Source organism: Gossypium raimondii, chromosome 4, assembly GCF_025698545.1.
Source record: "Gossypium raimondii isolate GPD5lz chromosome 4, ASM2569854v1, whole genome shotgun sequence".
In the NCBI taxonomy this organism is placed as follows: domain Eukaryota; kingdom Viridiplantae; phylum Streptophyta; class Magnoliopsida; order Malvales; family Malvaceae; genus Gossypium; species Gossypium raimondii.
Genome location: NC_068568.1, coordinates 2,376,138 through 2,391,722, shown reverse-complemented (window position 1 = coordinate 2,391,722; position 15,585 = coordinate 2,376,138). Strand labels below are relative to the sequence as shown.

Here is a 15,585-nt window from a genome sequence, read left to right as displayed (position 1 = left end):
TTTTAAATATTGATGGAAAAAAAATCAATGAGACGGTCTGTTTTTATCGGATTCGAATAAATATTCGAAAGCGAAAAAACATATTATCGTCAATGAAAAAAGGAATCCAACATCAAATGCAATGAATATAATAATGCATAATGCATGTGGTCTATACTTTTTCCACAGTTAAAAACCCTAACTCCTTTATAGGTGAAACAAGATTTTGAACATTTTGATGTGAAGTTCACACTATGCTATGTTAATATGGGTAAATGTACATGCATTCATGCATTGCACTAATTAATACATTGCATATAAAGGGTAAGAAAATAAAGTGACCTTATAGAATGGACCCAATATTTCAAGCATTTAGAGACCAAACAATGCATTGTTGCTTGCACATTGGTTCCCATCATATTTTACCCAAAACTTCATAATCAAAACCCCATTTTTTTATTTTCAAATTTGATAGTGCCTTGTGAACCACTTTGACACACTCTTCTTCTTTGGCTTGCCCACAATGTTTTTGCTTTCAAATGTAACTTTATTATCATTTTTGGATAGTGAGTTATGGGTTCATTTTTTGATAAAAGATAAGGAATTAATGGTGGATTGAATCACAAGTCGAGTAGTAAGCAATAAGTGTTCACGTCTTCGGTTAACACGAAAGGTATTCATGGGTTGAGTTTAAGCATAATATTAAATCATTTTATGTTTGTTCTAGTATAGCTCGCCTTGAAATATAAGTCTAAAATTTTGTTAAAACTCACTCATATTTATAAATAAATGACTAACCCAAACCATTTTAATTCAACTTTTTTTTTTTAGTTTTTTAAAAATGTTATTTATAATTTATAATTTTCATTTATTGAAATTTTATATTATAGGTAATTTAACATTTTCTAATTGTTACATTCTAGTGCTATGTATTACTGTAGATTCAATTTTTATGTGTTATAAATTATATAACATAATAAAATATATTACATACTTAGGAAATGGGGCGAGCCAGGCTTGAGTCTTGAATGTTTGAGTTCAAGCCTAGCTCGTATATTTGAGTTCAAATTTTGTGCCGGCCTTCGGGCTTGAACGGGTAGCCTAAGTCTTGAACAAATCTAGTTAACATCAATCTCAAGTTTGATCCCAAGACAACCCTACCCTTTAGAAGAAAAATAATAGTAGGGTTTTTAGATTCCACAAATAAAGTTATAAGAATGACACGTAGTGAAAGAGGAAAAGTTAAATATTTAAAAAAATGACAATTATTTTGACTCAACTTGTAAAATTTTTAAAAAAATTAGTTCTAATTAGAGGTGTTCATGGGCTGGGTCAGGCCGGGTATAAGCATGATATTAACATATTTTATATTTGCCCAAGCCTGACCCGACCCGAAATATGGGTTTAAATTTTTGCCCAAAAATCGCTCATATTTGCAAAAGACTAACCCAAGCCCATTTTAGTTCTGCCCATATTATTTTTAAATTGTAAATATATATTTTTAATACTTAATAATTTTATATATTTTTTATTTATTGAAATTTTTTATATAGTCATCTTAACAGTATTTTAATGTTTATATTAGAGTAGCATTATATATTTAATATAGATTTATTTTTTAATGTGTTCTAAATTACATAATATATAAAAATAACATAATATAAACTTTAAAACGAACCAGGCCTTGAATATTCAAGCCCGAATTCGACCCATATTTTAAACGGGCCTAATTATTTTCCCCGAACTCTCCCAAATTTCAAGCAGGCCTGGATAACTAGCCCCACCAATTAACAAATTTAATTCTAATGAATCAAATATTAATCCATAGAATATTAGGATTTAATTCTAAAAAGAATAGGATTGTTTTAGTGATTAAAGAGTTACCTTGTGATAATAATAATAATAATAATAATAATAATAATAATAATAAAGTAAGAATATATTCTGTGCAGATATTGGTGAATTAGGATAGATTCACCCTAACTTTCCTATTAAAGAACCTGTCTAAACCATTACTTTTATGCCAATTGTACTTGGGATTGCCACTTGGCATTAAAATCCACCCTTCAAAAGTTCATCTTAATCTTTATGCATTTACATCTGAATATTTGTTGATTTATTCAACTTTAAATTTATAATAAAAGTGAATAATTAAAATTTGCATTAATTTTTAAAATTTATTTCAAACATAAATTATATTAATACAAAATTAATTTTGAAATTATAGTAATAATACACATCCGAATAACTATAACCAAAATGATTGAACTAATAACCGGAAATTTTTATTAGGGCAAGAAAAATTATAAATTGTTGGGGTGCCAAACCTAAACATTTTATACTAAAAAGTTAAATTAAATTACTAATTTTTAAGAGGGTCAAAATTGTAATATAACCATTTTGTTTAATTATATTTAAAATATTATCCCAATTTTTTAAAGAAACTATTATCCAATTAAAATATTCTAATTTGGGTTATTCATTTGATGTCGGCAATCAATATGTTCATCATCAATGACATTTAAATGATAGAATGATGCGCTCAAAATTCTAGCTTTGAACATCATTATCATATTTTTTTCTTTGTTCCACGTTGCTTAATAATTTTAGATTTGACATCAAAATATATATGATTTGATATACGTCATATATTTTCAATTTTAACCTTTTTTTTTTATATTCTTTGTCCGTGGTTACTTTCTTTTAACAATAGAGAAAAGATTATATCAATTTGTGATTCTTCTATTAGAAAGAGATAAAGATGACGTAAAATCACAGTTCCATACAATCTCTTCTCCTCAACAATATTGTCTCCAAAGTTTGAACCTGAATCCTTCTTTTGGAAGTGCAATGCGTCTTATTGTTACACCCAACCACTTGTTAGTTCAATTTTAAGATTTTAACACAGACCAATAGTATCAACCAATAAGATAATAATTATCGTTTAAATTTGAGTATTATTATGAGTGAATATTATGGGTGTAATTTTTAAATTATTTTGAGGTTAGTTAAAATGGGATAATTTCTCTTTCGGTCCCTTCTATAAATTTAGACTTCAGTTTTAATGTTTTTGGACATCGACCCCGTGATACAAATTTTAGCTTTGCACTTGATGTGTAGACTTAATTTTAATTGATTCTAATTTTAATTTATATCAAAATGCATTTTTTGTATGCGTAATTTAAAACTCCTTAACAAATAATATTATCCGAAGAAAAGGGTAAATTATAATAGAAGTTACTTAACTATAGTTTTTCTTTTTGGTCACTTAACTATGAAAAATTACAAAATGATCATTCAACTGTTTAATTTTATCTTTTTTATCATCAACTGAATAACTAAAAATGAAAACACCTAAAAATCCGAGACAATAGGTGACCAATTGAATGATAAAAATAAAATTAAATAATTAAAGGACTATTTTATAATTTTGGTAAAAGTACTACCTCTATAACAGTAATAACCACCACCGCCAAAGGCACAATGATTTTGTAACACTAACCATAAACTAACACGTGTAACAAAATGGTGGACCAAAACCAAAAATCATCTCTAATAATATAAGGGTCGTGGCAAACCAATTTGCTGCCACGTATAACCACTCTTATTTCTGGGTAAACTACACCTGAATTTAACCCAATTGTTAATAAGATTGTCTTTTGGTTACTTAACTTTAAAAAGTTATAAAGTAGTTACTGAATATTCGAAAATTTTCATTTAAATTATTAAACTACTCAAAAGTTTGTATTTAAATCATTGAACTGTTAAGGTTTTTTTTTTTAAAGTTTGACTGGCGAGTTTCAAGCCATAATTTGATGATCAATACGGTAGATCAGTATGAGTTTGGCTCCACTCCATTACTTTTACATCCATTAATATCCAATGCATATTCTTTTAATAGATGAGTCCTATACATTTGAATGGTGATTATTACTGTATTGGATATTAATGGATGAAAAAGTAACAGAGTAGATCTTAAACCGATCAGTACCCATCGCCGAGTAGAAGAACATACCTTAGATTTAAGTCGATTTGACAATCAATGTCAAAGATCAGAGAAAAAAACTGTTTGGATTTTGATTTATTGACTTGTGACATTCAAAACTATTTAATGAAAAAAATTGACTTGTCAAAGAGAAAAGGGAAGAAGAGTTTTCAACTGGTATAAGTGGAGTGAATGAAAAAGCCCATTCATAACGATTTTAACAAATCCAGTAATTTAAATAAAAACTTTCGAATAATTCAATAACCATTTTGTAACTTTTTAAAGTTTAATAACTAAAACATAAAATTACTAATCACCTAGTTTCCCCTAAAATAGTAGACATCAACATTCTCAAATTACTTGCCTTGGAGTAGAACTTTAAGACAAAGTAAATGTAAGCAAAATTTAATATTTATTTTTAAATCAAACTCTAATATTTTACCATTTAATATTATTTTCATAAAACAACTTTGAATGTGACGATTTGTGAACCAAAATCGAAATATTTATCTTCTCCAATCTTTGAAACTAGTCGTCCCATCAACTTGGATCTAAAGTATGTTATACTTGTCGATGGGTACTGGTCCACCGTATCGATTGTTAAATCGTCGCTTAGAGCTTGTTGGCCAGAGTAAAAAAAACTTAACCACTCATTGATTTAAATGAAAACTTTAGAATAGTTCAACGGCTTGAATGAAAATTTTCAAACAATTCAATGACCATTTTATAACTTTTTGAATTTGAGTGATCAAAACGTAAACTTACTAATAGTTTAGTAACCTTATGTGTAATTCACCCTATTAAAATATATGCATAATGATTTATTTGGCCCACAAACTTTACAAAAAAAATATTTTAGCCCTCCATTTAATTTTTCGTCTCTTTTAGCACTTGAACTTGCATTATTTGTCAAATCACCCCAAAATTGATGAAAAAGTTACTGGTTGTTAACTTTATTAATATATCATCCACGTCGCAGTCTACGTGTATGCCACATTAGCAATTAATTAATTAAAAAACTAAAGTACAAAAAAATTTAAGATATTTTATAGTTTTAAATACTTTAAATATTTTTAATTTTTAATTTTTAATTTTAAAAATAATTAGTTGCCGATGTGATATCCACATAACAACCTATTGGCATAAGCAAAGTTAATAAACATTAAATTTTATCTATTTTGAGTAATTTGATAAATAAAACAAATTTAAGAGCTAAAAAGATAATAAAAAAACTAAACGAAGAGCTAAAATGAGTTTTTTATAAAGTTAAATTACCAAATAAGTCCTTATGCCTAAATAATAACATTGTCAATTACACCATAAAGTGATTTTTTTCCCTCTAATGGTAAAAGTAATATGGAGGCCATTGTATTAGGAGTTTAGATTATATTTTGCCATCTCTACTAAAAAAAATTAAGAAATTAGTCCCTATATGATAAATCAAAGAGCAATCTGATCTTTTTATTAAAAAATTCATCCATTTTCACTTTTAAAAATTGACCCTTGTACGTCAGCATAAGGTACATATGACATGCCACATGTAATTGTCCGGTTATTTTGTCAACCACGCTAATTTTTAACAATAGAAATGAATAAAAATTTTAACCAAAGAACCAATTTTCTCTTTGATCTAATGCAAAAAAATTAATTTACTTATTTTTTGAATAAGGGACCAAAATGAAATTTAACTTAATGTGCAGAGCCTCCTTAGTAATTTTACCCTTAAGAAGCTTCTCTCTCTCTTTTCTTTTGTCTATTTATTTTGTCCTTTCTCCCTCCCCTTATTAAATGTGGAGCCCAAAACTGGACCTTTGCTTAGCTGGCTTCAAGCTCTCCATTGTTGGTCTTCCATGGGTCATTGTCTGCTGAAGAATTAGAGGGAGAAAAACAAAGAGAAAAGAAGATAGCAAAAAAAAAAGAGAGCAAAACAAAGTGACAAAAGGAAGGGTTTTTATAAGTTGTTAAGTCCCCAAACCATAATCTTTCACATAAACAAAAACTCATCCATTTCATTTACCAAATCATAAACCAAAGTACCAAACTTTTTTTTCCTTCTTCTTTTATACCCTTTGTTTTGATTGATCTATAGATCTACAAATTCTAATTTGAGATGATGGTTCCAGATCCTTCTTTGCAAAATAGTCTAACAAAAAGGTAAGCTTTTTTGTATTTTATGTTCATTAATGTGTGTAAAAAGGGATTATATAGAACTGGGTTTTGTTAAAAGTCTCTCAAACATGAGACCTTCTGGATATTCTAATGGCTGACCAAAAAAAAAAAGAGCTTTGACCAATTCCTTTAAAAAAAAAAAAAACCCCTTTTGTCTTTTGTTGATTTTTTCAGCTTATGGAGCTGTTAAAGTTATGACTTTTTTCATTTTTAAGCTCAATGTTGCCTTCTTATACATCATTGATTGATCTGCTAGTTATTGCTTATATATATATATAGTTATATTCAACTGTATATTTTCCTTTTTGAATTGATGCTGGTAACTGTATTTTACATTTCAGTGTTGTTTTGACCTCTTTGATGTTCTTGTAGTGATCCATTATTGTGTTGAGAAAGCAAATAGGAGGATTGGGTTGGGGTTTGTCTCGGCTTGGTTGTTTTCAGTGATTGTTTAAATGAGATGGTTTGGAGGGTTTTTTGGATGAGATGAGGGATGTTATCAAGGTTGATGAACTTATTGAAGGCCTGTTTTCGGCCGAGATCAGATCGATTCATTCACAAAAATGCGGATACCGGAGGTCATCAAGATGGGCTATTGTGGTACAAAGACACGGGACAGCATGTTAACGGTGAGTTCTCGATGGCGGTGGTTCAAGCCAACAATTTACTTGAAGATCAAAGCCAGCTTGAGTCCGGTTGTTTGAGTACACACGAGTCAGGTCCCTATGGCACTTTCGTTGGCGTATATGATGGTCATGGGGGACCGGAGACTTCACGCTACGTCAACGATCATCTCTTTCAACATCTCAAGCGTAAGACGCCTTGTTCTTACTAATTAGGAAAGTAGGCGAAAGGAATTAGTTCGGTTAGCTTGTTAGATGTTTGTTATTCTGATATATTTATGTTTCAGGGTTCACTTATGAGCAACAGTCAATGTCGGTTGATGTAATACGAAAAGCATATCAAGCAACGGAAGAGGGTTTTTTGTCTCTCGTTGCTAGACAATGGCCTATGACACCACAACTCGCGGCTGTTGGATCATGTTGCCTGGTCGGTGTTGTCTGTGGCACAAACCTTTATGTCGCCAACCTTGGTGATTCACGTGCTGTTTTGGGGAGAGCCATAAAGGAAACCGAAGAGTATCTAGCCATTCAGTTGTCAGCCGAGCATAACGCTTGCATAGAGTCTGTAAGGCAGGAGCTGCAGTTGTTGCACCCCGATGACTCGCAAATTGTTGTTTTGAAGCACAATGTATGGCGTGTAAAAGGTCTCATACAGGTAAATTTGTCACTATGCAAATAACTTTGAGCGCTCGAACCAGTTCTTGTCCTAGTTGAGCTCTATATAAAAGCATGCTGTTAATGAAAATAAACCGGGTCTTTAGAATTTTGGACCGGAAATATGATTATATGACTAAATTCCGAAGGCGCTAATAAGCTTCATGCATGAATATCCTAACGCGCTCGGTTTTATTGCTGTCTTTTGATTCGCATGGTCATAGTGGCTTTGAAAGATGGTCGGAGCCACCCTTTGTTTCGACTTTCGATGATTGATATTTGTACTTCCTATGTTTCCGAACTTCAGATTAGGAATCTATATCTTGGCTATTACGAAATCCAACAGGACACCTTTGAACTCAATTAAGTGATGACGAGGTTTCCGATGCTCAGTCAAATCATTCGAGAAGCTAAATATGGGTTCTTTATAAATATCGTAAACTGTTGCTGCTGCCATATGGTCTTCTGTGTAGAATTTCCTTGCTATGTTTAATTGAAAGAATTGTCGATCATTACAGATTTCCCGATCCATTGGCGATGTATATTTAAAGAAGGCCGAGTTCAACAGGGAGCCTTTATATCCCAAGTTTCGACTCCGCGAACCTTTTAAAAAGCCAATATTGAGTGCAGACCCGTCTATATCAGTGCACAAGCTGCTACCACACGATAAATTTGCGATCTTTGCATCCGATGGGCTCTGGGAGCACTTAACCAATCAAGAAGCCGTTGACATAGTTCAAAAGCATTCACGAACCGTAAGTTTAAGCCTTAAATCACGTGCACTCACATATAAAAACCGTTGCATATGCAATTTAAGTTCCGTTTTCGGACTTTTTTCATGCAGGGAAGTGCAAGGAGGCTCGTAAAAACAGCTCTACGAGAAGCAGCAAAAAAGAGAGAAATGCGATATTCCGACTTGAAGAAGATAGACCGTGGCGTACGTCGGCATTTCCACGATGACATCACGGTAATCGTGCTGTTCCTTGACTCGAACCTCATCAGCAAGGCTAGCTCCGTGAAGGGTCCGAACATATCGGTTAGAGGGGGCGGAATAAACTTCCCTTCTAATACATTAGCTCCTTGTACTACACCGACCGAGACTACTGGATAACAAAACCGAGAGCCTGCAATTTAACTGCAAACTATGTACATCTTGTAGTGAAACTTGGTTCTTTTTTAACACTTCTGCAATTAGGTATCGAAATTGTAAGTACAACTATCTGGTGCTTGAGCTTTTAATGGCTTTTTTTTTCTTTCTTTTTTTACGAATATATTTGTATCGGATACATATTTATATGTAATAATCTCTATTATATTTAACTAAAACAGCTTGATGAAACATAAAAAAAAAACATAATAACGTGTTTTTTATTACATTACTGGTAAGGAGAACGAAGATCATAAAGATCAGGGTTCATGCTGAATTTGAGCCATCTTTTTCTCTCCGAATACCTTAAACATGGCTCAAGAGCAAGTCCTATCATCACTGCCACCGTGCTAACCACCATGACTTTAAAAGATGCAATGGCTAAAACCACCAGGATCAACAATGTTGGTGGGATACACATTAAAATCGCCCCAGCTGTCCCGACCGGGATCTTGTACGGTCTCGATTCTGCAGGACGATCTACTCTTAGCTTCACGAACGCTATGAACTCCATGATCATCCCGAAACAATACAAGAAGTTCTCCGCTGCTATAATCTCTTGGAAGCTCAACCAAGACAAGAGTATGACACCGGATGCCGAGAATAAAATCCCGACCAAAGGGGTTCCGTAACGGGACCTTTTAGCAAAAAGTTCAGGAAGCATCCCCCTAGATGCCATTCCCTCGAGCTGGAACGAGTCACTACTCATCTCGGCGAGGAACATTCCCATGTTGGATAAAGCAGCCGCCGCTTGAACCCATGTTAACAACCAAACACCTCCAAGCATTTTAGCAATGTTGGAGAAATACCCGTCGGTCCAAAGCTCGCGGTTGAGTGGAACCGCGCCGGTACCGATCAAAAGCGGAAAAAAGTACCCGAAAACAACTAACACTAGAGCATAAAAAAGACCTTTAGGAAGGGTTTTACTTGGGTTTTCAACTTCACCTGTAAGTGTACTAATGGAGTCCCAATAATTCAAGTTCCAAAACAGGGTATTTAAATATAAAGTCCAATCTATCTTATCAAGGTCCATAATGAACCAAGTTGCAGGGTTCAATCGAGGAATAGCTATAAACCCCATGAAAATGAAGGGTAAAAGTGAAAATACCCCAAGAAATATAGCTACCCATCCTACAATAGTTAACCCTCTATAGCTCATATAAGTGAGCACCACCGTTAAAACCAACACCGCCACCGTCCTCGGCAGACCATTTTCCAAGGCGGGTATCGCCGATTTGAGGTAATCAAGGAATAAAACTGGATATAAAGCATTATCAATGACACCACTTAACCATTTCATCCATCCTTGTTGGAAACCCCAATAAGGTCCCAAAGCTGATGAGACCCACACGACGTAGCCGCCGTTCTCCGGGAACATTGTGCCTAACTCCGCCGTGATCAACGCTTCTGGGACACTCCATACGAATGGAACTAATAAGAATCCAAGAAGGGCTAAGAGAGGACCAGCTGCTTTAACACTGTCTTCAACACCAAAAGGTCCACCGGAGACTTCATAAAAGATTAAGAAAACAAGGGGTATGACGGAAACCTTTTGATATTTTTCTGACTTCGGCGAAGATGGTTGTTCACCCAATTCGACATAGTCGGCAGCGGCGACCTCGCCGCTGCTTGGATCCACCATTTCAGCCAGGGTTCGTTTTGATGACAACAAGCTTCTCTGTTTCTGCAAAATCAAAACATTCAAATCTAAAACAAAAAAAAGGGTACCTTTATGAAATTAAAAAAGAACCCAAAGCGTAAAAACAATGAAACTAACCATGTACGAGGAAGAAGAGGCTTCAATTGCATTGTAATGTTTTTTACTTTCTGGGGAAATGATAATTGATAAGAGATTAAGGCAAAGCAACAAGGGACGTGTCGGCACAAGAGAAAACGAGACAAGAATAGCTTGTAACGTGTCTTTGTCTCTTTGAACGTGTCTTTTTCGATCCGTACGAGAAATAAAAACTGGGTTAATCAGATCTCGATAAAAGGGAGTCTGGGTTTTGAAGGATCTGATCTGATCTGATCCGATCTGATCCGACAGTTTTCTGCTGATGTTTAAGTAAAAAGACTATATAATATTTGTTTAAAGAACATTCTTCTGTGATAGAATTTTTGGCATGGTGGTTTTGATTATTGATTTCCCTTTAAAATGAGCAAATCACTGTTTAATTTGCCATTTCCGAGAAGATGGGATTTGCTAATGAAGATTAAGAAACGAAATAAACCAATTTTCTTTGGGTTTACATTCATGGATTTAGAATTGGGATTTTAAGTTTTGAATAACGGTTTATAATTTTCTTTTAAAGAAATTGGGTTATTTCAGAACCGTTGGTCGATTTTAGAAATGTCTATGGGTCGGGTCAGTTGGATTTCAAGCTCAAGCTGATTCTTAAAACGTAAGTTTTATTGTTAAAAAAATAATAATATATTAAAAATATAATTTTAGTTAATATCTTATATAGTTTCATAAGTAAATTAAATTTTATAAATATTTTTTTATTATTTATATTGAATTCTGGTTCAACCTGGCTCGAGATGCACAAATACTTATCCAAGTCCGACCCAAGAAGGGTCAAGCCTATTGGGCCTAATGGGTTACCGGATCTATAGACAGATCTAGTTGATTTTATGTAATGTTGCTTGAATCGAATTAAATTGGCCGGTCAAACCTGGTAGGTTGAGAATCAACTGAGGTATTGGTCTAGAGAGGGGCTTTGAATCTGTTGATTAGGGAATTGGTACGAATAGGTTGTACTAGACAAAAAACCAACTGAACAAATTGGTTGAACATGTTGAACTGAATTATTATTTTTGAAATTTTAATAAAATTTTTAATCAGGCCGACAAATCGGTGAGCTCATTGGTTCGACCACCAGTCCAATTTAAAAAATATTGGTTTTAGATGGGATCAATCCAAATTGAATTAATTTAAAATTAAAAAAAATTAGACTAGAAATCCTATCATATACGTATGCACGTGGAAACCACATATTTAGAACTCAGATTTGTGTTTTAAAATAACATACAATAAACAATGAAACATATGCATATTTTTATTGCTTTTTTAAAGTGAAAAAATTAAAATACTCTCGAATAATATTACTTATTTTAATTACAAAAGGGCATTCTCGTAATTTTTTAACCGAGTTGGTGCCCGATTGATTTATGACACCAACTTAGTTACGAGTTCAAATAATAGTATAGATATACAAACGATGGAGATAATAAATTGTGCATATTAAAATAAGAATTTATAAGGCACATTAGAATGAATCTTTGGTTGAGTGGTAAATTTTACAGTTTAATAATCCAATTAATGCGGGTTTAAACCCCATTATATGTATATTTTTATTAAAATGATAAGACTAAAACACCCTCAAATAATATAACTTATTTTAATTATTGAAGAGTATTTCAATAATTTTTCTAACCAAGCCAGTTACTCGATTGAGGGTGACATTGTAGCATCCTTAAAACCCCCCTGAGTCAGGAATAGTACTACCATGAGATGACACATGTATTAAGGAAACTTCTATTTTCTTTCATTTGAGTCCCTTTCCTCCATTTTTAACCAAATCAAGCTTGAAACCTTCAAATTTTCTTAGAGAATGGAAAAATTAAAAAAAAGGGGAAAAATTAAATTGTTCAAAATGAAAAAATATAGAGACCAATTGTAGAATTTAACCTAAAATTTTTGTTTGAAATGAGTCAGCTTATCGTTACACCGTTGACGGGAATTAACACGATAACGTAAGTAACTAAAACGTAACATTTCAAACCTAAGTGATTAAAACGTAACCTGAGACAAACAAAAATGACTATTTTAATAATTTTTGTTTTTAATTTTTAGATTAAAAATATAATAAATCAAATACAGTAAAAATATTAAAAAAAATCTTTATACTTAAATAACACCAAGATAAGTGCAACTTAAGAAGCAAATGTTTCTAAAATAGTAACAAAATTAACAATATTACAAAAGTTATAGAATCCAAACAATAACAATAAAATAGCAGCAATGCAACAGGAAATAAAAGTTTAGGCTTATTCGGGTCGGGCCAGGCCAAGCTCGGGCAAAAAAAATCCTACTCGAGGCCTAGCCTATTTAGAAAACAAACCTTAATTTTTTGTTGTCTAAACTCATTTTTTGTACCTATATTTTTTCTCAAACCCTCCCACTTTTTGAACGAATCTTCAGGCCTGGACGGATGATCCTACCCATGATCTACCTATTAGTGTTTGATAGCTAAATAAGGTTTTGTCTAAGGGTGGTTTGGATGGGCAATGGGGTGTAGTATGGTATATTTAGATTACTTTTTGTCTCTCACCATTATTGCTGTTTTTACACTAACAACAAGTAAACACACCGTCCATCCAAACCCACCTAAATGGAAGAAAATTATTGGTTGGGTCTTGGCCCTTTGATTAAATGCTACAATCCCAATCCCAAATCTAATCCATGCTAAATATTAGTAATTCAACTTAATCTCTTCTAATTTCTTTGTTAAATGAAAAAAAAATATATACGATTTTAATTCCTCTTTGCTTGCTTTCCAAGGCTGGTTTTTTTTTTTTCATTCACGAATTTAAATTTAAAAATTAAAAAATCGAATTTCTTATTATCCAGTAAATATATAATTTAAAAAAATCAAAACAGTTGAAGCTAAACTCAGTCAACCAAAACATGAATTATCCATATATATATTTTTTCCATTTAAATATCCTTCAGTTGAGATCTACATATCTATGGGATGAGTTTATCCTTTTAATTTATTTAAAAAAAAATTAAAAAAAAAATAGAATCTTATTTAGTTACTGCCATTTTCAGCGACTGTGTTCTTAAAAACCCAAACATCTCTTTGATTTTTCCCCACTCGCAGTTACAATTATAAATCCTGTGTTAGTCAGTTGTCTAACAAATGTTCCTAATCTATTGGTACGTTTGATAAACGCTTCAATCTGGAGCGTGGGAATTACCCTTCATTCTTCCTCCTATTTTCCTTAAAATTTCAGTTCTCATTTTATTTCGCCATTTTCCATTCCCAGAAAATTCAGAAAAAGGATATTTTCTTCTTCTTCCATTCATGGATACTGAAAATCCCATTATTGAAAACATCACAACAAATCATGTAGTCAAAGGAGCCAATCAAAATCGTGATCATGATCACCATCCTTCGATGAACTCGAGGTCATCAGCTTTTTTGTTACACAACGGTTTAAGTTCATCTCAGTTTTCTGACGTAGAGATGATGACTTCTTACACGAGCTTGAAAGAGTTGTTGCCCGCATCGTCTCCGACGAACATTTCTCCGACGACGTCGACGGTACATAATTCGAGTTGGAATGAAATTCCCATCAAGAATCCACTCGTTAAGCAAGCCGCGTTGGCTTATTTGCAGCCTATGGAGAGTTTGCCGCCAGCCGGAGAAAAGGGTTTTCTCGAGAGGGTTAAGGAAAACTGTAGCAATGAATGTGGGTGCGTTTCGTGGATGTTCGATGTTGTCTTGAAAAACGCAAAGAAGGTGTTTTGGCCAACAAGGGAAGTCTCCGCCACTGGTGCCGATTACGTTGGTGATAACTATTACGAGGATAAAGAGAAAGTTGACTGAAATAGTAAGTTTAGATTTTCAGCTATGGACAGTGGTTTAATTTGTAAATACAGATTTTTTTTTTTTGTTACAACTTTTCAACAGTTACAACTTGATTTCAGGAGAATTATTTTGTTATTTTGTTGTAAAGTTGGTACATTTTGTGTGTTTTTTTTTTAAAACATTGCATTTTGTCATTTTCTCGAGAAAATCTGGTAGTTTGGTCATACTTTATTGTTTGGTCAATTAGTAATATTTTTGTGGTTAAAGTTTGATTATAAAAATTTGGGTATTTGTTGGAGACAAATGTATTTTGATCACATATTTGATATATATCAACATCACAATAATGAGTGATATTTGGATAATTTTTTTTTTCTGGAGCTTTACATATTTGTTTGTCAACGATCCTTTTTGGTTGGTAAAATGTGGAAATTTGCTTTTAGTTTGTATTTTTTTTATGTTAATGTAAATATTGGTTTAAATTGGATTCATCGCTAATTAGTTGTATATTAATTCGGATAAAAGGGTTAGATTGATTTTGGTACGAACAGTTTGGGATCGGAGTTGAAATGCAACCCGGAATTGGTTGAAATGCTTTATTTATGTAATTTTAACCTAAATTTCTGTTCATGTTCGCTTGTTCATTTTTATTTGTATTCATTAAGAATTTTAAAATTTTTATTTGTATTCGTTTGTAACAGACTAATTTTGCCCGGCCCACTATAAACAAAAATAATAATAAAATAAATAAAATCAAATAAACAACAGTCCATTTACAAAAACATTATGCACAAATTTACAAGCCCAAATGACCCAAAATAAATAAAAAAAACCCTAATGGCTCAGTGACTCAATAGCCTAAACTATTTTCTGAAAATTGAACAAAAAAAACCCTAGCCTCTGTGCCGCTCCTCTCGTCGATCACGCCACTCGAGGCCTGACGCGCCTCTATCGCCCTTGTACCAAAACGAAAAAGGTAGGGTTTCTCTCCTCGTCGTTGACCCTCCACAGCCACTTGCAAAAATAGAAAGAAAAAAAGACAAAAATAGTAGCAAGAAGATGGCAGAAACAATAAAAATATGTATAATCAGCTACAAAAGCCAGATTTTTGAAATGTATTTACACAAACACGAAGCAATAAAAAAAACACAGAAAATACATAGAAAAAAAACATTTAAAGCAAAGGTGATCCTCTTGTTTTATTTTTTTTTATTTTCAAAAAAACATAATAAATAAAAAATAAAATCTGTTTACCTGAGTCGCTTCACCTTCCTCTGTCGTCGGGGGTCTTCTCCGATGTTGAAAGCCCCGAAACCCTTTTTTATGTACTTTTTAATTTCTTCATCATCATCATCATCATCATCATCATCATCATCATGCAATTACCGCTATCATTATTATAAATTGATGCATGTTTATTATTATTGGCTA

At 32.6% G+C, this 15,585-nt stretch overlaps 2 protein-coding genes across 2 annotated transcripts; one reads left to right on the top strand and one right to left on the bottom strand.

Moving 5' to 3' along the window:
- Positions 1 to 5,821: 5,821 nt before the first annotated feature.
- LOC105779772 (probable protein phosphatase 2C 46) lies at positions 5,822 to 8,736 on the top strand. Its single transcript, XM_012603696.2, has 5 exons — positions 5,822 to 6,118; positions 6,506 to 6,945; positions 7,044 to 7,411; positions 7,929 to 8,165; positions 8,255 to 8,736. Exons 2-5 carry the CDS (start codon positions 6,627 to 6,629, stop codon positions 8,519 to 8,521), a joined length of 1,191 nt encoding a protein of 396 aa, XP_012459150.1. The 5' UTR covers positions 5,822 to 6,118; positions 6,506 to 6,626; the 3' UTR covers positions 8,522 to 8,736.
- On the bottom strand, positions 8,701 to 10,784 carry LOC105779771 (probable polyamine transporter At1g31830). The gene is made up of 2 exons (XM_012603695.2): positions 10,335 to 10,784; positions 8,701 to 10,241 (listed from the first exon to the last, which is right to left on the bottom strand). The coding sequence occupies exons 1-2, from the start codon at positions 10,335 to 10,337 to the stop codon at positions 8,787 to 8,789; spliced, it is 1,458 nt and encodes a 485-aa protein (XP_012459149.1). The 5' UTR covers positions 10,338 to 10,784; the 3' UTR covers positions 8,701 to 8,786.
- Positions 10,785 to 15,585: the final 4,801 nt, after the last annotated feature.